General features: G+C 52.1%; 1 protein-coding gene across 1 annotated transcript in view; it reads right to left on the bottom strand.

The window, feature by feature from the left end:
• Positions 1–25000, bottom strand: part of LOC135819130 (cilia- and flagella-associated protein 65-like) — a gene marked incomplete at its 5' end in the record, with an annotated part of 74759 nt that extends 49759 nt beyond the window's left edge. The window contains 9 exon segments of the mRNA XM_065332282.1: positions 544–618; positions 1124–1197; positions 12423–12477; positions 19495–19641; positions 20878–20993; positions 22598–22706; positions 23228–23350; positions 24024–24172; positions 24900–25000. Coding sequence (XP_065188354.1) covers positions 544–618; positions 1124–1197; positions 12423–12477; positions 19495–19641; positions 20878–20993; positions 22598–22706; positions 23228–23350; positions 24024–24172; positions 24900–25000 — 949 coding nt within the window.

Genomic DNA, 25000 nt, shown 5'->3' with positions numbered 1-25000 from the left:
ATTCACGATATCTACAGCAACACGTTGTAGAATTAAGAAAAGTTGTGGACATTACTTGTACATGACATACATACGCTCCCGCTTGCTTTGGCTATAAAAAAATCCAGGTTCGCCCCTTGTACTTCGAAGTAAATTGTTCTGGCGATGGGTGACTGGCCCGAAACGTCAATCATTTTTTCAACATCACAATAAAAGAATTGTTAATGCAGCGCACGCACATATTGTGAATAGCAACTGAATAGAGCGGTTGTCAGTTGACAATTCTTTCAATTCGTGGGAGACAACAAAAAGTCAGGTTGCCAGTTTCCAATGAACGGATCGTCTGAGTAAATTCGGCTTGATTCACAAAGTGGTTGCCACGCAGACTAAGGGTGTAAATCAGCAGTAACACACACATGTTGGTCACCTAACAGTTGGTGCGGCCATGGCCTGGCCAACCGGACCGGTACCACCGGGCCTGATGTATTCCCTAGCAACTCTCTCTCGCTGCCGTTGTCCAGAAATCACTGCCAGGTAGGTGGCAAAGCAGGTGGCAAAACTCACCTCGCTATTGATAATATCCAGTCGCTGCTCCACTCTGGGTTTCAGCTTCTTGGCAATAACCAGCTGGTGCAGAGTCTGAGGCAACCACCGTAGTACATACAGAACAAGAAAGTCTCGAGTGTTGGCCGAGGATGGATTCATACTTCATAGTAACCCTCTACAGTATTGTCAGTCGCCAAAGAACGGGGGGGGGGGGGGGTCAGCCTCCTAGCCAAGACCGTTCTTAGTATCATGTATTCACGTTACAGTCTATGCACGGTTGAGTCACCGTGTATATATTATCGGTATGCTGTGCTTGGTGAAATTCTAGCCTGGCTGTACTTCGGCGCCTGACAGTACTGCACTGGTGTACAACCAGACATTTAAGGTGTTGTTTCCGGCGGGTGTACAACTGATCATCAATGTATGTAATCAGATGTCACAAAGCTGAGCGGCTCACATTAACTACGACTCCCCCGCCCACACAACCTGCAGTTGGGTGCACAGACAGCATGTAAATAACACCCTCATGGCAAATGATCATTTGAACTGATGGGTTTGCAACTGCAACTGGTCTCACAAGACAAGAAGGATCACTCACCTCTGGACCTAGACCTGCTAAGCCGTCGAGAAGACGAGACCTCATCTGCTCCAAGTGAATCGGCAGCAACTCGACTACAGACAGGAAAGCAGGACAAATGAAAGAGAGAGAGAGAGAGAGAGAGAGAGAGAGAGAGAGAGAGAGAGAGAGTGAGAGAGAGAAAGAGAAAGAGAGAAAGAAAGAAAGAGAGAGAGAGAGAGAGAGAGAGAGAGAGAGAGAGAGAGCGAGAGAGAGAGAGCGAGAGAGAGAGAGAGAAAGGGAGAGAGAGAGAAGCACAAACACACACACACACACACACACACACACACACACACACACACAGAACGATGCATAAAGACAGACAGACATCAAGCAAGAGCTTAAAATTCTCCGAACACTGACAATGAAAATGGGGCAGACCGACAGACTGACAGACAAACAAACAAACAGAGAGAGGCTGAGCGGGACAGACAGACAGACACAGGCACACACACAAATACCCACACACACACGTGCATGGAGTGCATGTTCTATGAGATACTACAGCTACTGAGAAAAATAGAAAAAGGAGCACATAGTTAGAGAGCTCCGTAGACTGAAATTTCAATAATTTCATGGATCTGAATGCAGCAGAGCAAGAAAAAAATAGACAACAAGGCCCATGTACATCAGCACATGGACCAATATCAAGGTGTGAATTGTCCACTTCAGTGACAGCTACATTTTGGCGCAATTCACAGCTCAGTTCTTGACATGAGCACATCAAGAGCACAGGAGCTGTAGTGTAGCACAGGAGCAGTACTCTGTACTTCACTAGCTGAAACCTGCCAATGGCAGTGCCAGCAAACGGGAGCTTGCACCCAGCTTCACCTCCTAAAACACAACTCTAAAGTGGATGTGCCACCTCACACCAACTCTCCACCATCTTAAGCACACCTGACACCAATTCCCCACTGACACCAGCGCACTACGTACCAACTCTCCAACAACATTAACACCTCACACCGATTCCGGGCGACGGTCAACATACCACACCACACACACCACACACCACACACACCACACACACCACACACACCACACGACACCACACACACCACACACTACACACACCACACACACCACACACTACACACACTACACACACTACACCACACATGACACACAAGGTCGTCACCAACATCAACACACTACACACATAACGTTATTTTCGCCAACATTAGTAAACCTCACACCCCTTCCCTACAGGTCTCTTTCTCTACTCTATCTTAATCCTGGCTGATGATTGCCTGAAGCGCAAAGGTCTGACCCTCACCTACGCAGGGTCTAACTCTCCGTTGTATCTATCAAAGTCTACCTGCAAACTAGCACACGTACACATACATACATAGACACACAACTAACACACTCACACACTAACACGTTCACACTCTCACACCCCACACTCATTCACCCTCACCCTCACACACACCTCACATGCACCCTCAGACGCACTCAGTAATTGTCACCCATCTCCCACAGCCATACACTTTTAGACTCACGCACACCTCAATGTGAGAATCTGTTTAACATATATAGCCGGTGCCACGCAAGCCTCTTTCCTTCATGTTTTCATTCACTTTCGTTGTGTTGATGACATAGTCGTTTCTTTGTTGTTTGTGTTTCTTTTGGACACGTGTTGTTGATTCTTATTGAGTGCAGTATAGCGTTGTGCGTGTTTCGCAACTGATCAGTTTTCCCAGCTTAATCAGCGAGCGATAGCAGCGAACATAACGTGGCGTTGAAACGAGCCAGATGGAGCGTTGCCAACAAGCCGGTTTGACCAAGGCTTCACAGCCAGTCAGCATGATGGACATAGTCGCTTCTGACTGGCCAGAGTACAGCAGCTTGACGGTGACTGGTGAAAGGCTGAACACGGCGACGTACTGTTCTGGCAGGGGCGACGTCGCATCTGGCGGGAATCACCGCAATGGCACTGACAACACGACTGGCAAGACGACGCCCAGCCAACGTGTGCAGGATGTCGGGGCAGGCCAACGTGTGCAGGATGACGGGGCGGACAACTCCACCAGTGCCAGCACAGGAGATGTGAGAGCGGACGGGAAAGGAGACGTGAAAGGAGATGTGAAAATGGACGTGAAAGCAGACGTGAAAGTGGGCGTGATCAAGAAGAGCGCCCTGAAACCGGACAGCCCGGCTTTTCAGTACCCTAGCTATGAGTACAGTGAGAATAATGATGCGTGGAACACACTACCTCCACCAGTACTAACAGCAGCCAATAATCCCAACAACTGCCAAACGGCGTTGCCCAATCAGGGGATGTTGGGTGACATCAATGGCCCGCCGACACCCTGGTTGGGCCCCATGTCCGGCTGCCGACCATGGACTGCACACAACCAACACGGCAACCCTAGCCCTCAGTTCTGGAACAGATATATGCCTTTCGGACCACCACCACCCGTGATGCCATTCCCAATGGCATCGCCACTGAGGCCACCAGCACACACACAAATGTCACTGTTTGCTGGCGACAACGGACAGCCACCGGTATACGATCCTAGACTGCAGAATGGTCTTCTCCCGCAACAGCAGATGCAGATGCAGTACTTGCAGTACCAGCAGTACCAGCAGTTCCAACGAGAGCAGCAGCAGTACCGCCAACAGCAACAGCAGCAGCAGCGGCAGTACCAGCAGCAGCAGTGTGCATCGCCGTCTTCCATCTGGAACTCCGGTCCGCAAACCCAGCAGCACACAAAGGCAGCAGCCCGGCCACAGACCCAGCACACCAAGGCAGCAGCAGCAGCAGCCCAGCAAGGACCAGCAGGCACTTATCAGCAGCACACAAAGGCAGCAGCCCGGCCACAGACCCAGCACACCAAGGCAGCAGCAGCAGCAGCAGCCCAGCAAGGACCAGCAGGCACTCATCAGCAGCCACAGGTACACACGGTGACCGAAATAGAACACCGCCTGACAGGTGGCTGCACTGACAAGCTCAAGTCCCCGGCAACATCACTACCAGAGCCATCACCGCTGAGCAAGACCAGCAGTGAAGCAGTCCAAGACTACACTCACCAACCTCTATTAGAACGCGCCCGAGCATGCACAGAATGGAACGATGCTACGGGCAGTCATGACAAACTCAAAGACGCTGCTGCGACCACACTGCCGAGGGTGGACGTTGCCCTCGGTGAGGACTTCGCCGACATCAACATCTCTCTAGCGCCAATGGCAAAGCCATGGAGAACGGTGACTGAGGAATATGTCCAGTCCGTGTTATTGTCCACATCTCCTCCTGCTCAAACAGCACAGGAGACTTGCCACCACGTACCACAAGACGCACAGGAGAATTTCACTCCGCTGTACCAGCAACCAGAGAGCATGCCAAACAGAAGCAGGAGCGAAGTCGGTGAGCCAGCAAAAGCGCCCACGACAGCGGAGAACCATGCAGAGAATGTGCAACAGTCCACCTTGCCACAAAGCACACAGGGCACCACATCGCAACAAGAGCGAAGTTCCAACCCCACTATCACTACCGTGGGGAAGTTTCAGCCGCTCAAAATGCCCTCGTGGTACGCTAGCTATGAGAGCACATGGGGTCCACCCCCAAAGGACGGAGAGTTATCTGTTTGGGACGTTGATCAGAAACCGTCATGGCGTATCGACCGACAACCACCAGTGATCGACGCAGAGTACAAGGATACGGTGGTCTCCTCGGATACGGTGGTCTCGGACACGGTGGTCTCGGATATGGCGGTCTCCTTGGACAAGGATACGGTGGTCTCCTCGGATACAGTGGTCTCCTCGGATACAGTGGTCTCGGATATGGCGGTCTCCTTGGACACGGATACGGTGGTCTCCTCGGATACAGTGGTCTCGGACACGGTGGTCTCGGATATGGCGGTCTCCTCGGATATGGCGGTCTCCTCGGACACGGCGGTCTCCTCGGACACGGCGGTCTCCTCGGACACGGCGGTCTCCTCGGACACGGCGGTCTCCTCGGACACGGCGGTCTCCTCGGACACGGCGGTCTCCTCGGACACGGCGGTCTCCTCGGACACGGCGGTCTCCTCGGACACGGCGGTCTCCTCGGACACGGCGGTCTCCTCGGACACGGCGGTCTCCTCGGACACGGCGGTCTCGGATTCGGCGGTCTCGGATTCGGCGGTCTCCTCGGACCCGGTGATCTCGGATACAGAGGTCTCCTCGAATACAATGGTCTCCTCGGATACAATGGTCTCCTCGGATACAATGGTCTCCTCGGATACAATGGTCTCCTCGGATACAATGGTCTCCTCGGATACAATGGTCTCCTCGGATACAATGGTCTCCTCGGATACAATGGTCTCCTCCTCGGATACAATGGTCTCCTCCTCGGATACAATGGTCTCCTCCTCGGATACAATGGTCTCCTCCTCGGATACAATGGTCTCCTCGGATACAATGGTCTCCTCCTCGGATACAATGGTCTCCTCGGATACAATGGTCTCCTCGGATACAATGGTCTCCTCGGATACAATGTTCTCCTCGGATACAATGTTCTCCTCGGATAAAATGTTCTCCTCGGATACAATGGTCTCCTCGGATACAATGGTCTCCTCGGATACGGGGTGTGTCCTCGGATATCGTGTTCTCCTCTCCGGGTTTGCTGGGCGGAGAGCCTGATGACAGAGTAGTAGTGAGTAGCCTCAACCCCTATGTGATCTCAACCCCTATGTGATCTCAACCCCTATGTGATCTCAACCCCTATGTGATCTCAACCCCTATGTGATCTCAACCCCTGAGTGATCTCAACCCCTAAGTGATCTCAACCCCTATGTGATTCACTGGAACTTCTATATTGACTGCATCAAGTGACTGCAGCACGCTGCAACGCTAAAGTCGCTTTTAAAACGTACCCACTCTCGCATTCCCTGATTTTGAATGTACCCACTCTCGCATTCTCTGGTATCAAGTACATACTTTCGCATTCTCTGGTATCAAGTACATACTTTCACATTCTCTGGTATCAAGTACATACTTTCACATTCTCTGGTATCAAGTACATACTTTCGCATTCTCTGGTTTTAGATGTACAGTTAGCTATCACAGTTTATACACAGGAACTAAGGAACTAAGCTACACAAGTGTTAATTGACCACAGTCCACGCCCTATTTAACCATGTCCGCGTCTTTAGGAAGCCGACCTTCTTCAAGAGATCTCACCCAGCAAACGGTTCCAAAAACCAAGTTTTCTTACCAACGCTCGTGTGTGCGTGCGTGTGTGCGTGTGTATGAGGCGCGGAATGTATTCGTGTACGGTGCAGTGCGTACATAGTGCTTCTTTTCGAAGAATGATACAGCCTGCAAACTTGGGCAGGAAAGATCTTCATGGTGGTGGAAAAATCTTCTCTTAAATCCCAAGAATAAAAAATGCGGCCACAATTTCCCTTGCCCCTTGCCTGGTACGTGTACATCGCAACCACACATGTCACAACATTGAACCACACATGGCACAACATTGAACCACACATGGCACAACATTGAACCACACATGGCACAACATTGAACCACACATGGCACAACATTGAACCACACATGGCACAACATTGAAGTGCATTCTGCACAGACACATCACTAGACTACTTGTGTAGTCCCGTCACATGCGTTGCAATGTAGATTACCCTTTCTCATTAGGCAAGTATGGCCCTTTCTCGAATGGGAATACTATGGTCCTCTCTCTTGTGGTGATCTACAATTCTAGGGCCCTTTCCCATGTGGCAATAACATGGTCGTCTCCCATGTGGCAATTAGCCTTGAAGCCCTGTCCCATGTATTGCAGTGCATGTCGATCTCATTCCGTCGCTTTCTCTGAAAACGTGAATATGTGTGCTAGCAGTTGAGGTTCTTCTTATCCGAACACACTTCAATATCTGTGGTTATGTTATGGTGTGTTATGTTCAAGAATGAACTCGGATCGAGAGCTGTTAGCCAGTTAGTTGTAGAACGTCAGTACCGTCGGTCAGTGTCGTCCAATGTTATCGCATAAGCTGCTTGTTTAGTAACTGGTGGTGTTAGTGGACATTATAGTGTAACTTGTAGTTCCTTGGTCCTTTTTACTTTTTATGTTATGTGACCTTTATTTCACTTCACCATAGGTACAGGCATTGCTGCCTTCTTGCTGTGGATCATAAAATGATGCCACAGCTCCTAGGCTATGATCAAAAGCATGGCTGGCCTCAAGTGAAGGTCCCTGGTTCAAGCCCTGGTGGTGGCAGTCAATTTTTCTTTGGACCTTTCCCGAGAATACGCGTGTTACAATTACGTTTTAAAAGAGTGAGTGAGGGGTTAGGGATCGACCCAATTGTGTCTCTCCAAGCTCAGGTAGATGATAATTATGATGATGATGATGATGATGTGCTGTCTCCCCTGTAAGACACTCATGCCCAGGCATGCTTTTGTATATTTTATAACCGAGCTAGTGAGGGCCTGCTCTGCTTCAGCGGTGGGTAACCTCTCCCAGATGATGGCTTCCATGCATTTAGTTTGGCAACTCTGGTCCAGCTCAACCCCCAATTCTGGGACCTAGTCCACCCCATTTCTGGGACCCGGGCCACCCCATTTCTAGGACCCGGGGCACCCCATTTCTGGGACCTGAGCCACCCCATTTCTGGGACAGGTGCCCCGACAAACTAAATGATCTGTGCAAGCCAAGCAAGTCTCACGACTGTTGCTCGTTGCTTCTAACCGAAAGCACAAGAGACAGTCAAGGAGAAAGCCGTAATATTCTCAGTGTATCATGACTGAATGTGTGATTAGAAAGCTAATCCAGTTTTGTAATTTAATACAAGTATGTAGTAAAATCATTCCATGTAAAACAATTCCCGTATTCACTCAAGTGACTGTTGTCTTTTGTCAAAGTCTTCGTCACACAACGTTGCTGGTCTGTGACAGTAGCAAGTAAAACAAAGTTCTAGGAATGAGTGCATGAGAGAAAATGGTAGAGAAAGGGCAGCAAGAGCATGCACATAGCAAGTCCAGGGAAGGGGGGGGGGAGGCTACGGGCAGGCTACGGGGCAGGGAGGCGGGCCCATGAGACGTCGCCAGGGCCGACGGGTTGGCAGTCTAGGTCGACTGCTTTGCGCCCATCGCCCGCCACCAGGCACACTTCTCTCATGAGAGTGAGATCGATGGTGTCCGGATGTACGCCGTGCATCAGGACTGTCATTGTCTCGATCGCCCTGCTGTAGTGCAATGCTCTCTTCACTAGTCTAACCTCTTCGGGTAGGATAGCCGGTACCGCTACATAGACAAGGCTTGACGAGGCCGCGATGGCGTTAAGCAGAGGAGGCAGAATGTCATGCCTGCTGAACAGGTCATCAATGTCCAGTGTTTCCAGCGTCTGGCTGTAGGCTATCAATTCGGATAGATACCTGACTATTGTAGATGTACCAGTCTTGCTTGCCAGAGCATCTACATGAAGACTACGAACAGCTTGGCTTGTCACCAATGCCCAGAATAGCGTCTGTATGCAAGAAGGCATTGCGAAATCAAGCGTGTCAGTCAGGGAAATCACAAGGCCGACTTTGCCGCAAGAACGGCCGATGGACTCGGTGACAAACCGCACCGATAGCTCCGTCGGTCGCCGATTGATGCAGAAGTTATCGGCCATCAGCTCGTACTCCGACACGGCCTCACGACGAAACACCCATCGTAGGTGTCCGACATGTGCCCAAGGGCTTAGAGACTCCAAGTTGTCAAAGATGGCGAGCATGTAGTTGGTGTACTGCACTTCGGCTTCGTTCAGCGAACCCTGAGTGTACAGCGCAAACTCAAACAGACTCTCATGGCGTGCCGCGTTCTGTTGCTGCTGCTGGTGCTGTCGCCTCTGTTGGAATTCGTAGAGCAGCTGATCATAGAGTTGTTGTGAGGGGCTTGGCTCATGATGTATAAGACTAGGTTCTCTCTGTGGCCCTCGGTAAGCAGCGGGGTCACCGTAGAGACCGGCAAAGATGGTCAAGGAGCGTAGCTTGGATGCCTGCACCATCAAGCTTGCTGCCTCAACGCAGGGCAGACCGCAGATGAGCAGATCGCGACTGCGAGCAACACTACAGGATGTGTCCAGGGTCGACAGTGCCCACAGGACAGTCTGCAGAGTGTTGCGATCACTACCATCCACAACTAGGCATGTCTTTGCCACTGCTGGATTACACTCCACTGCACCATTAACGCCGTCTGAAAGCCAGGTCTGTACGGGTGACTGCAACGCAAGACATGGCCTAGGCAAGCCCGTCTCCACGGGAACGGACGGTACACACTGACAGGCGAGGACCAGGCTCGCCGCATCTAAACCGTTCGGCCGGCCGAACACACACGTCCACGCTGCACAGACACCGCTGCGAGCAATATAGGCTGCCTGCTCGCAATACATTGTTGTGGCCATCACCAGGCAAAACCCGCTGCACGCCGCTTGCAAAACCCGCTGCACGCCGCTTCGAAATCATACGTAGGGCGTGTAGGCATGCAGGTACTACCGCTGTGGGTGGGGGTGTTTGCACAATACCGTTGGGTGCACCACTGTTTGTTCACATCACGCAGTAGTTGTCGTAACGAATGGTCATCGTCAGGCTCATCATCACGCGGCGGACCGTATGAATGGGAATGTATGCCCTGAGCTCCATCCACTTTCGGGGATCGAAACAAGGTGGTATGGCGAGAGTCTTGTTGGCTCGGCAAGCCTGAAGAGAAGGCCGATTTGCTTATATCCGCGTGCTCTTCATCAAGATCAGCTGTCCACCACTTCAAGACGTCATTCCCTTCTCGCTCTTCGCCGCCGACGAGTGGTCGACTGCAAGATGGCTCGCTATCCTGCCGCCGCCGACTCTGGTGTGTGGGTCGTCTGTTTGCACTGCAGCTTGCTCTGCACCAGGATGAGTGATGGTGATTAGCAGGTGGGAACGTGATGCACAGGACACAGCTGTTGGTACTGCTGCTAGGACGTGAGAGTGGCGGAGTGGATTCCGGACATTGAGCTGAAGTGGTATAATGACTGTGAGGCGGTGTGGAGCAATGCAGATGTGGTGACGTAGAGTGTTGGGTCTCAGGCAGACTAGGCAGCTCAGCGACAGACTTATCAGAGCGGTGATCCTCACGAGTGGCTTGTGGAGTGTGGCCAATAGCAGGCATGCTCATTGCTCGCAAGTGAGGCCGAGCTGCCACCGTTGCAGGGTTGCCCGAATCCACGCTTCCACGTTGTCGTGGTGATGTAGTCGTGGCAACGTTGACACCGGGAATGACAACACTGGCAGCCCTTGACTGTGCTGATAATGGCGGCGGTGTGACACGAGTGTGCCGTGGTGTTGACTGCTGACGCGTGTCAACGCTGTTTGATGCACGGTGATCGATCATGGACGGACCAGTATCACTTCTCTTGCTACGCATTGGTGATACTCTGAGAGCTGATGCTACGGAACCATCTTGATCGGGTGTGGGCTTCTCATGGCTGTCTGGGTGTGATGATGGCACCCCCAGGCTCTGGGTCTTTCGTACGGGTGTGCCCGAGTGCGTGCTGGCGCGACCGGTAGAGTCTGTAACACGGCGGTAGTCTTCCGTGTGGCCAGTGCGGGATGGGAACATGCTGGGAGTGCTCGAAGCACTGCGGTGCCTGTCTGATGATGTCTGATGACTTGAAGCACTGGTGATGACGCCCGCGTGCGATTGCGTAACGGCACGAGTTTCTGATTCCGGACGGGACTGGCGCAGTGCAGACGCAAGCAGTATAGGAGTCCGATGCTGGTGAACAGTATCACCATCAGCAGCACCAACATCACCAGTTCCAACACAAGCAGCACCAGCGATGTTGTTACCAGCATTACCAGAATGAGGGCTCCTAGTAAAAACACCACCAACAGCAGCGTCACTTTCAGCAGCACTATAACCAGCACTATAACCAGTAATATCAGTAGCAATATTGTCAGCAGTATCAGGCTCAGCAGCACTAGTAGTAGCTCCTTCACCAACACGGGTATCTTTGCTAGAAACACCACCAAGCTCTTCACAGTCAGCATACTCGGCCACAAACGAGCGCTGCATCGACTCTGTAGTGCTAAGCTGCCGGTGTCGCCGCTGCTGCTGCTGCTGCTGCTGCTGGTGGGGCAAACGCACAATCGCCACCCTACGCCCGTCTGCCGAACGCAGCGATGCCGCATAGGCCTCTTGCTCCTGTAGTGTCAGCTGACGTTCTCTACCCTGGGCCAGCTTGCGTGCGTGCTCGTCATTGTGTGTGTTAGGCATGCTGAGCAGGGCCGCTCGTCGACTGGCACCATTGCCATTGTCCCCATTGTCCGGATATGCTGCACTGTGCAGGTCTACCGGACGGACTCCATGCCCGCGTGTCGGTGGCGACTCTGGTCGCTGCTCTAAGCGCCGGTATCGCTGCGGAAACGGGAGGCAGCGAAACGGTGCCAGTCCTTGAGCCCGCAGTACGATACACTCCGCTCTTTCCTTGGTGCTCGGCCCAACTCCCATAGTGTCTGATCAGCGCTACTTGCAAACCCGAAGAAACACAAGGGAACGAACGCGAATGAAGAGCAGGCACAAAACAATTCGCTATTGAGGAGAGAAGTCAGAGTTGGTTAGGTCAGAGTGGAGAATTCCATTGTTCTCTCATGCTAGCAATGTTCAACTAAACCAGACATGATGATTGAGACAACACACTTAACTCAACGTGGGGTGATGCACTTTCCACTCCTCACACTGCACAGCATCAGTGACCGAATATCTTGCCTAGCAGTGTGCATTGTCACCAGAGTGCTGTGCAGTGCATGCTTGTGAAATGTACAGTCTAGGGTACAGTTTAGGTTGATGAAACTAGCCCCATGAATATAGTAGCGCTGTGCTTCAGAGCACAGTCCAGCTTTTCCAGTGCAAGGGCTGTGCAGAACTCAGTGCTATCTGACTCCAGGGTGAGAAATCCACACACTAACACAATACACACAGCGTGCATGTGGTAGTGGTAGGGCTAGCACTGTACTGATCAGTTTAGATGATCACGGGTAGGCACTACCCCCAGAGGCGGGAGAACAGACTCACATTTCCCTCAGGCGTGACTCATCTCACAACATACTGGCTCTACGCACAAAGAGACTGCACTGTGTATGTACTACGTATGCACTGTGTACGCACTGTATCAGAGTGGTTGCTTTAGCAGGTTTTACTGTACACACTAGTAATGAACCATTGTTCTATGAGCTTTGCCTGATTTGAAACCCAACCTGGAAAAGAGTTTTAAGATGAATGCACGAACAAACGCAACTCTGAAACTGGCCAAACCAGCCACGCTTACCAGGTCTGACTTGTTCTGTATACCCTGTCCCAATCAGGTTGATGAAGATTGGTTCCTGTGGGGAAACACACAAACACCATAGCACATTATAAAAGAATGCGAGGTCCTAGCCGTGTGAGGACTACCACATTATGCCATGTAAAGGCACACACACACACATGCATGCGCGCACACGCACCCCCCCCCCCCCCCCCCCCCACACACACACAGCGCACACACAGCGCACACACACACACACACACACACACACACACACACACACACACACACACACACACACACACACACACACAGCGCACACACAGCGCACACACAGCGCACACACAGCGCACACACAGCGCACACACAGCGCACACACAGCGCACACACAGCGCACACACAGCGCACACACAGCGCACACACAGCGCACACACAGCGCACACACAGCGCACACACAGCGCACACACAGCGCACACACAGCGCACACACAGCGCACACACAGCGCACACACAGCGCACACACAGCGCACACACAGCGCACACACAGCGCACACACAGCGCACACACAGCGCACACACAGCGCACACACAGCGCACACACAGCGCACACACAGCGCACACACAGCGCACACACAGCGCACACACAGCGCACACACAGCGCACACACAGCGCACACACAGCGCACACACAGCGCACACACAGCGCACACACAGCGCACACACAGCGCACACACAGCGCACACACAGCGCACACACAGCGCACACACAGCGCACACACAGCGCACACACAGCGCACACACAGCGCACACACAGCGCACACACAGCGCACACACAGCGCACACACAGCGCACACACAGCGCACACACAGCGCACACACAGCGCACACACAGCGCACACACAGCGCACACACAGCGCACACACAGCGCACACACAGCGCACACACAGCGCACACACAGCGCACACACAGCGCACACACAGCGCACACACAGCGCACACACAGCGCACACACAGCGCACACACAGCGCACACACAGCGCACACACAGCGCACACACAGCGCACACACAGCGCACACACAGCGCACACACAGCGCACACACAGCGCACACACAGCGCACACACAGCGCACACACAGCGCACACACAGCGCACACACAGCGCACACACAGCGCACACACAGCGCACACACAGCGCACACACAGCGCACACACAGCGCACACACAGCGCACACACAGCGCACACACAGCGCACACACAGCGCACACACAGCGCACACACAGCGCACACACAGCGCACACACAGCGCACACACAGCGCACACACAGCGCACACACAGCGCACACACAGCGCACACACAGCGCACACACAGCGCACACACAGCGCACACACAGCGCACACACAGCGCACACACAGCGCACACACAGCGCACACACAGCGCACACACAGCGCACACACAGCGCACACACAGCGCACACACAGCGCACACACAGCGCACACACAGCGCACACACAGCGCACACACAGCGCACACACAGCGCACACACAGCGCACACACAGCGCACACACAGCGCACACACAGCGCACACACAGCGCACACACAGCGCACACACAGCGCACACACAGCGCACACACAGCGCACACACAGCGCACACACAGCGCACACACAGCGCACACACAGCGCACACACAGCGCACACACAGCGCACACACAGCGCACACACAGCGCACACACAGCGCACACACAGCGCACACACAGCGCACACACAGCGCACACACAGCGCACACACAGCGCACACACAGCGCACACACAGCGCACACACAGCGCACACACAGCGCACACACAGCGCACACACAGCGCACACACAGCGCACACACAGCGCACACACAGCGCACACACAGCGCACACACAGCGCACACACAGCGCACACACAGCGCACACACAGCGCACACACAGCGCACACACAGCGCACACACAGCGCACACACAGCGCACACACAGCGCACACACAGCGCACACACAGCGCACACACAGCGCACACACAGCGCACACACAGCGCACACACAGCGCACACACAGCGCACACACAGCGCACACACAGCGCACACACAGCGCACACACAGCGCACACACAGCGCACACACAGCGCACACACAGCGCACACACAGCGCACACACAGCGCACACACAGCGCACACACAGCGCACACACAGCGCACACACAGCGCACACACAGCGCACACACAGCGCACACACAGCGCACACACAGCGCACACACAGCGCACACACAGCGCACACACAGCGCACACACAGCGCACACACAGCGCACACACAGCGCACACACAGCGCACACACAGCGCACACACAGCGCACACACAGCGCACACACAGCGCACACACAGCGCACACACAGCGCACACACAGCGCACACACAGCGCACACACAGCGCACACACAGCGCACACACAGCGCACACACAGCGCACACACAGCGCACACACAGCGCACACACAGCGCACACACAGCGCACACACAGCGCACACACAGCGCACACACAGCGCACACACAGCGCACACACAGCGCACACACAGCGCACACACAGCGCACACACAGCGCACACACAGCGCACACACAGCGCACACACAGCGCACACACAGCGCACACACAGCGCACACACAGCGCACACACAGCGCACACACAGCGCACACACAGCGCACACACAGCGCACACACAGCGCACACACAGCGCACACACAGCGCACACACAGCGCACACACAGCGCACACACAGCGCACACACAGCGCACACACAGCGCACACACAGCGCACACACAGCGCACACACAGCGCACACACAGCGCACACACAGCGCACACACAGCGCACACACAGCGCACACACAGCGCACACACAGCGCACACACAGCGCACACACAGCGCACACACAGCGCACACACAGCGCACACACAGCGCACACACAGCGCACACACAGCGCACACACAGCGCACACACAGCGCACACACAGCGCACACACAGCGCACACACAGCGCACACACAGCGCACACACAGCGCACACACAGCGCACACACAGCGCACACACAGCGCACACACAGCGCACACACAGCGCACACACAGCGCACACACAGCGCACACACAGCGCACACACAGCGCACACACAGCGCACACACAGCGCACACACAGCGCACACACAGCGCACACACAGCGCACACACAGCGCACACACAGCGCACACACAGCGCACACACAGCGCACACACAGCGCACACACAGCGCACACACAGCGCACACACAGCGCACACACAGCGCACACACAGCGCACACACAGCGCACACACAGCGCACACACACACACACACAGCGCACACACACACACACACACACACACACACACACACACACACACACACACACACACACACACACACACACACACACACACACACACACACACACACACACACACACACACACACACACACACACACACACACACACACACACACACACACACACACACACACACACACACACACACACACACACACACACACACACACACACACACACACACACACACACACACACACACACACACACACACACACACACACACACACACACACACACACACACACACACACACACACACACACACACACACACACACACACACACACACACACACACACACACACACACACACACACACACACACACACACACACACACACACACACACACACACACACACACACACACACACACACACACACACACACACACACACACACACACACACACACACACACACACACACACACACACACACACACACACACACACACACACACACACACACACACACACACACACACACACACACACACACACACACACACACACACACACACACACACACACACACACACACACACACACACACACACACACACACACACACACACACACACACACACACACACACACACACACACACACACACACACACACACACACACACACACACACACACACACACACACACACACACACACACACACACACACACACACACACACACACACACACACACACACACACACACACACACACACACACACACACACACACACACACACACACACACACACACACACACACACACACACACACACACACACACACACACACACACACACACACACACACACACACACACACACACACACACACACACACACACACACACACACACACACACACACACACACACACACACACCACACACACACACACACACACACACACACACACACACACACACACACACACACACACACACACACACACACACACACACACACACACACACACACACACACACACACACACACACACACACACACACACACACACACACACACACACACACACACACACACACACACACACACACACACACACACACACACACACACACACACACACACACACACACACACACACACACACACACACACACACACACACACACACACACACACACACACACACACACACACACACACACACACACACACACACACACACACACACACACACACACACACACACACACACACACACACACACACACACACACACACACACACACACACACACACACACACACACACACACACACACACACACACACACACACACACACACACACACACACACACACACACACACACACACACACACACACACACACACACACACACACACACACACACACACACACACACACACACACACACACACACACACACACACACACACACACACACACACACACACACACACACACACACACACACACACACACACACACACACACACACACACACACACACACACACACACACACACACACACACACACACACACACACACACACACACACACACACACACACACACACACACACACACACACACACACACACACACACACACACACACACACACACACACACACACACACACACACACACACACACACACACACACACACACACACACACACACACACACACACACACACACACACACACACACACACACACACACACACACACACACACACACACACACACACACACACACACACACACACACACACACACACACACACACACACACACACACACACACACACACACACACACACACACACACACACACACACACACACACACACACACACACACACCTCAGACCTCAGACATGCCCATCGCGGAAGCGATGATAGCGAACAGCTATGTTAGACATAGCAACTTGTGCTGGGATTACACCGTTCAACAGCTTGCAAGGCTGATGAATTGACCGCCACTATTTTTAGCCTGGTATCCACCACACAGCTGTTTGAAGTGACTTTTTCTGGCCGGTGAATCCCTATTTTTCATTTTTTCCATTTTTTCTTTTTTTTCTTTTTTTTTCTACACACACCCCACACCACATACTCCGGCATACACTGGCTGTTGGTAACCACCCAGGAGAATGAAAGAAAAGTCAGGAAGAGTCCGAGAAAGAGAAGAAAGACGTGTGCGACCATAATCGTCGGGAATTGAACCCGCAACCTCTCGATTGGAAATCGACTGCACATACCACTGCACCATATGGGACACACACACACACACACACACACACACACACACACACACACACACACAAACACACACACACACTCTCTCTATCCCCGCTCTCTCTCTCTCTCTCTCTCTCTCTCTCTCTCTCTCTCTCTCTCTCACACTAACTCTCTCTCTCTCACTCTCTCTCTCTCTCTCTCTCTCTCTCTCTCTCTCTCTCTCTCTCTCTCTCTCTCTCTCTCGCTCTGTCTCCCCCAACCACTCTTGGTGCTCCTAGGTGGCCATGAAGTCGAGACCCTAGGTCGGCGGAGCTCCCTTAACCTCACCACCAATGCCACGATTCAGGTTGTGCGCGCTTCCCCTAGCTGCATCTCATGCTTGGCATTTAAGTGGTCTTTGTAAAACACACACACACACACACACACACACACACACACACACACACACACACACACACACACACACACAAACACACACACACACCTTCCTTCCTTCCTTCCTTCGCCCACTGCCACGATTGGCTATGTGTCCCCAAACGGGGTGACTTGAAGGAGTGCTGTCTCCGGGACGCGGCATGAGGCCCTACGAGTCCGGCTGTTTCACTGTTTGTTTTTTGCTTTTGCGGAGCGACGGGAGGTGCAACTATGTCTAGCGATGTCTTGAGGACGGCTGAAACGGCGTGTGTAGACCATACACAGGAGTGGTTTCACGGCAGGTTGTACACGAGAGCATACCACACTGTAGACTCCATCCTGACACCTGGTTCTCCACTCAGACCTATCATCTGCTGTTTCAAGCCACTCATTCATGCCAATGGACACCGCCGTCAGGTCATGTTTGATTGGGTCTTTCCACCTCTTCCGGGGGCCATGTGGAGGTCGTTTAGACGGCAAGGCACCAAAAAGCAATTGGCGGGGAATACGGTCATCCATGCGAGCCACACACACACACACACACAAACACACACACACACACACACACACACCTTGACCTGACCTTTGACGCCCATCGCCAGAGGCGATGATAGCAATGCTACGGCAGAAGCCATAGCAACTTGTGCTGGGATTACACCATTCAACAGCTTGCAAGGCTGAAGAATTGACCGTCACTATTCAGCCTGGTCTACACCATACAGCTATTTGGAGTGACATTTTCTGGCCAGTGAATCCCTATTTTTGGTCTTTTCATTTTTTTTCCCCGCACACACATCACACCACATACTCCGGCATGCACTGGCTGTTGGTAACCACCCAGGAGAATGAAAGGAAAGTCAGGAAGAGTCTGAGAAAGAGAAGAAAGACGTGTGTGACCATAATCGTCGGGAATCGAACCCGCAATCTATTGATTGGAAATCGCTGCACATACCACTGCACCATATGGGACACACACACACACACACACACACACACACACACACACACACACACACACACACACACACACACACACACACACACACAGTAACGTACCTGATGATGTACCATACAGGTAAGAAGGCGACTAAAGCAGAACGCTTTGCTTGGCCGGAACACAACTTGGACAATAGTCTGCGAATGGCCATCAACCACACCTCGTTGCGGGATAACTTGGAATATTTCAGCACACGGTGGAGTGAACTGTGGGTATAGCATAACAAAACACATCACACAGGGATGAGGGCTGCAATGTCTGCTTTCTGGAGCCAGCCACTGGCTATATTTCTCGATTTAGTGAGCACATTGATGAATGCCATTGGTGTCCGGATAACAGTTTGATACCGTATTTCCCCGATTATAAGTCGCACTCGATTATAAGTCGCACCCCCACTTTCACCCGTTTGAGCCATATTTTTTGACAGATTGACTTCAGTAGTAAGTCATGCTCAATTATAAGTCGCACCTCCTTTCTTACTCTTGATGTTGTGGGTAAAAAGGTGCGACCTATATTCCGGGAAATACGGTAAGTCCGTAACCCACTAATGAGTACCGCTGCACGCAAAAATGTTCACACTGGGAAACCGTGCATGGAAACCATATCAAGTATCTGAACTGACAGCCGCACTACAGCAGCTTCTCAGGAACATGTCACGACAGTGCAGTTTCAGCCGTGTGCTGTTCTCTGGTCGTGGCTCGAGAACACGGAATACACACGGAAGAAAACGGCTCTCCTCCAGGCTCCGAAACATTACACATGAACGGATGAACGTATAGTGACAGAGTGCTTGATGGATGGCCAAGGCGTGATGAACAGAGGGACAGCAGGAGGATAGGTACTGAATAGATGTCGATAGCATCAGCGGTCAACCTTTCAACCGGTAACATACAGTACGCTACTGACAAATACTGTACAACGGGAAAGTTTAACGACCAAAAAAATTAACGTTTTTTGTAATTTTGGCATGATTGCGTACAGAAATTTTAACGGTGGCTACCTGACCACACATCTGTATGCGAATCTTTACACAGACATCTCAAACCGGTTTCGCGATAACGTTTCTTCAAACAACTAAAATAATTTGTCATTGAAATGTTAGACTTTGTGACTCGTTAGACTTTCCGGTTTTACAGTATTCCGCACTCAGTAATCATAAATAACCCATGTACATTAGTCACCCATGTACATTAGTCACCCATGTACATTAGTCACCCATGTACATTAGTCACCCATGTACATTAGTCACCCATGTACATTAGTCACCCATGTACATTAGTCACCCATGTACATTAGTCACCCATGTACATTAGTCACCCATGTACATTAGTCACCCATGTACATTAGTCACCCATTGATACTGTGTCATTTACAGCATTCCACACATTCATCATTATCACTGGCCACAATGATAAACAGATATTAAACTCAAGACAGCTGACCTCAAAAATCCCCGGTGCTGAGGATGTGTTGCGCAATGTGAAGGTTTTGATCAGCTGCTGCCCAACAGGCTGGCAGGGGAAGGCAACGTGGCTGACGGATGGCTGGACTTTGGGACCTTGTCAGGTTTGTTGAAGGCAACGGTCAAGTGTGGCATGGCGTGGCATGACAAGGCACGTTGCAGGTGAGAAAGAGAGAGAGAGAGAGATTGTATGTGTGTGTGTGAGAGAGAGTGAGAGAGAGAGAGAAAGAGAGAGAGAGAGAGAGAGAGATGTGGAAAAGACAGAGACACAATGGCAAATTGATAAGGAAAAAACTCAAATAAAAGAGATAAAATGGTTCATGGCTCAAGCCACGCATTTGCAAGGTCCACCATGCCCCTTCAGACTCGACACAGTGCCTTTGTAGCCTCCCCACCATGCACTGCCAAATGTATCCGAAGAGTACTCCCTAGTACAAAAATGATTTCGCAACGCACACCACACATAGCACTTCAACAGCAATTGGCCATGACCCAAGCATCTAATGTTGGAGAGTGTGATCGCTCAGAGCTAGATGAACAGGATGAGTTCCATCTGGCTGCTCTCACATGTGTGTGTGTGTGTGTGTGTGTGTGTGTGTGTGTAAAAATTTCGCGGAGAGGAAGCAGAGTTGTTAGCTCCTGGTTTTCTCTTTGTTGGCCTCCTCCACGGGGCGGCCTTGGCCTTCTGGTCAGGGTCGTCCCTGGGTATTGACTGGCAGTTGGCTTTTCATGCCTTGCAGCCGGTTTCGCTCGCGCGGAAGGACATTCAGTGAGCTGACGACCAGGGCGGGTAATTTGTTGCCGTCACCATCTTCTTGCGTCCTTTCCGCATCCTCCGCAGTGGCGTGGCGAGCCCTCGGATCAATCCCCAGCCTGTAACAATGCAGTGGCGTTCGGCAAAACAAGTGGATTCCTGGATGATAAAGGATACAGGTCACACTCGCAACAATTTATTCCTGCGCGGTGATAGCTGGAATTGTGAATTTGTCGTGTTGTTTGGACCTGAGTGGCCAGTCGTCGTGCGGCGATGGTGTAGTGCTGTTAGCTTGCTGCGCATACTCCTCGTCGTTTCGTGAAAGTACGTCTTGTGGAGCCCTTGTGGGACGTTCGGTGCCCACCCTCCAGCTCAAGATTGTGCTTTCCTGGTGCATGAAGGCCGAAGCAGTACGCGTACAGACGTTATTGTTGAACAGAACATCATGTTCACATTAATTTTGTTCCTTTTTCAGTCGTTGCATGTTATACTTATAGTGGACCTGCAGCAGACTGTTCATCTGGTTTGTGATATTTCCTTCCTCTGTTTGTGGGTCCCTTTCCATCAATATGGCAGCTTGTTTTGATTTCCTTTTCTTTAATTCATTTTGCTGTACTTCCTGTTTTGTTTGCGCCACTGCTCCTCACCTTGCGCTCAGTTCTCTGAGTGGAGGGCGGCGTGACCCCAAGGGGTAGCTGATTGATAGTAGTAGTAGTAGTGTGTGTGTGTGTGTGTGTGTGTGTGTGTGTGTGTGTGTGTGTGTGTGTGTGTGTGTGTGTGTGTGTGCACGTGTGCATGTGTGTGTGCGTGTGTGTGTGCATGTGCATGTGTTTACCACAATCATAACCTTTACGGCAGTGGGTCAACAGGACAGGACAGGACAGGTGTGTGTGTGTATGCCTATGTTACTGTGAGAACCAGGGGGACTAGTCACTAGCTACCTTACCTATAGCATTGACTGTACACTGTATTCTCTGCTGTTCTGTATGACCCACAGTGTTCAGGATCAGTGTGTGACAGCCGGTCATACCCACACGCTGTGGTCGACATTGCACCTGTATACACACACACACACATACACACACACACACACACACACACACACACGCACACATACACACACACACACCACACAAACACACACACACACACACACACACACACACACACACACACCAAGTTCACTCTCGTCGTGGCAAGTTGAAATTCCATGGACATTCACCTGCTCATATTATTCTTGCACTCACTTTTCCAGTCCCTGACTACAGGATTATCGCATGAAACCAGGACTACTGTAGTGTCTCAGACTAACACTTGCCTCGTTCTTGAAGTACTCTTGCATTGGACAGGCGTGTATTCAAGCAGCATCTCAAGCAGCATCTCAAGAAACATCTCGAGCCACATCTCAGGCAAGATCTCGAGCAAGATCATGTTGGTAAGATTATGCCTGTCGCGGGTTGTCCACACAAGCCTACTTCCATTGGCAGATTGGTCACTTTCAACGTCAGAGTTTTATTCAAGCCATGCTTTCAGCCACGGCAATACGTGTACAATGTGTCCTAGTCAAACGCCTTACCGGTATTCTGATGCTTGTCATTGCCTCTACGCTGCCACTGACTAGAGAGGTAGGAACGTTGAACACACTAGCGCCATCACAGCTCTTGCCATCTGACCAAGCCAGCTGGTACGATGTCAAGACCTGCAGACGTACACAAGCACACAAGCACGCGTGCACACACACCCACACACACACACACACACACACGCGCGCGCGCGCGCGCGCGCACGCACGCACGCGCACGCACACACACGCACACACACGCACACACGCACACACACATGTAAGCACAGGGTCTGCTAAAGTGCAAGCCAAGGCGGTTGTTACCTGTGCCATGAGATTAGATAGGGAGAAGAGCAGATGTGTGTGTGTGTGGGGGGGGGGGGGGGTGTACATTGGGATGCTCTGCAGCTTTCTACATATACCTCACTTCGCAAGCAAGGCGGAACAAAATGTTATTTCAACTCCGAGTTTCGCGCTTGCGCGATCAGCAGGCAACAAACTATTCTAATATCAAAACGGGGAATGGAGTATTGTTATACAGTACCGCCAGGTGCCGAAGAACTGCGGGATCAGCCTCGTAGCCTGAACCGTTCTTTTAACATCCTATTTTCATGTATAGCAGCCTATGCCCAGTAGAGCAACCTTGCCTATATCGCTATGCTGTCCTTGGTGAAATTCTAGCCTGTCGATCTTCGGCACTATGTTCTTCGTCACCCGAGAGTGCTGTGTGCAAAGGAAAGTAGGTGAGCCTCACGTTGTATCACAAGACATTCTCTAAGTACATCTTCTTACCGGTGTGGTATCGTCTTACCGGTGTGGTATTGCGTAACTGCATGTACTTGATACACTCAGTGTCAACGTTCACATCACCAAAGTGAAGAGTCTGCAGGTTTGTACCGAAATGCACGGCGTCAGATGCACCCTCTCCACCAATGTCGGGAATCAGCCGTGGCATTTTACCTACAGCAACATGAAAGGGAATGATCAGTCACCATGATCGCATTGCCCCACTCTCGCGGGGGAAGTCATTGAGCAAAACCAAAGAGTATGAACTAGACCAGTCACAGACAGAACCAAACAAGTCCGACGACATTCCAACGTGATAGCACTGCAGTTATACTATCTAGGCAGACAAGATGAAAGGGAGTGATCAACTCTTATCATCGTCCTCTTATAACGCTGAAAGCCAGTAAGAAAGACTCCCAACCATCCTCTCGTAGCCCAAATCCCGTTGGCATGTCATTGAGCAGTCACCCTTGGAGTTGGGGCGATATATACAGGCTCGCATCCTGCGTCGCTTGGTCCGCCACCACTAGGACAGCAGTAAAAGGTGCTTGCTACCAATCAGCTATCCTCACGTAAAATCAAACCCCATGTATTACAGTAGATGTACTGATACAGTGACACCTTGTTAAGAAGACAACCTTTCACTTTAGAAGAACTAGTAGTCATACCTCTATGCCGTGTAGCCACTGGGTATAACATAATATTTATGGATATGAAGAATTCTCGTTGTTGCGAACAAATACCATCAGTCCCGTCGTGTTCGTCCTAAACAGGTGTGACTGATGGTCAGATATCACCGCTCTGTGTGTGTGTGTGGGGGGGGGGGGGGGGCATGCATGCGTGCGTGCGTGTGTGTGTGTGTGTGTGTGTGTGTGTGTGTGTGTGTCTGTCTCTGACTTACCCACACCATGTAGGTCTAGCTGTGTGTAACCCTTGAAGTCCGTATCAGAACTGTTCACGGTGAAACGGCAGTAGGTAGTCTCGTTGAATGCAAGTGCCTCC

Source organism: Sycon ciliatum, chromosome 6 (genome assembly GCF_964019385.1).
Source record: "Sycon ciliatum chromosome 6, ocSycCili1.1, whole genome shotgun sequence".
In the NCBI taxonomy this organism is placed as follows: Eukaryota; Metazoa; Porifera; class Calcarea; order Leucosolenida; family Sycettidae; genus Sycon; species Sycon ciliatum.
The sequence above is the reverse complement of the archived record's forward strand: the minus strand, read 5'-3'. Positions and strand labels throughout refer to the sequence as shown.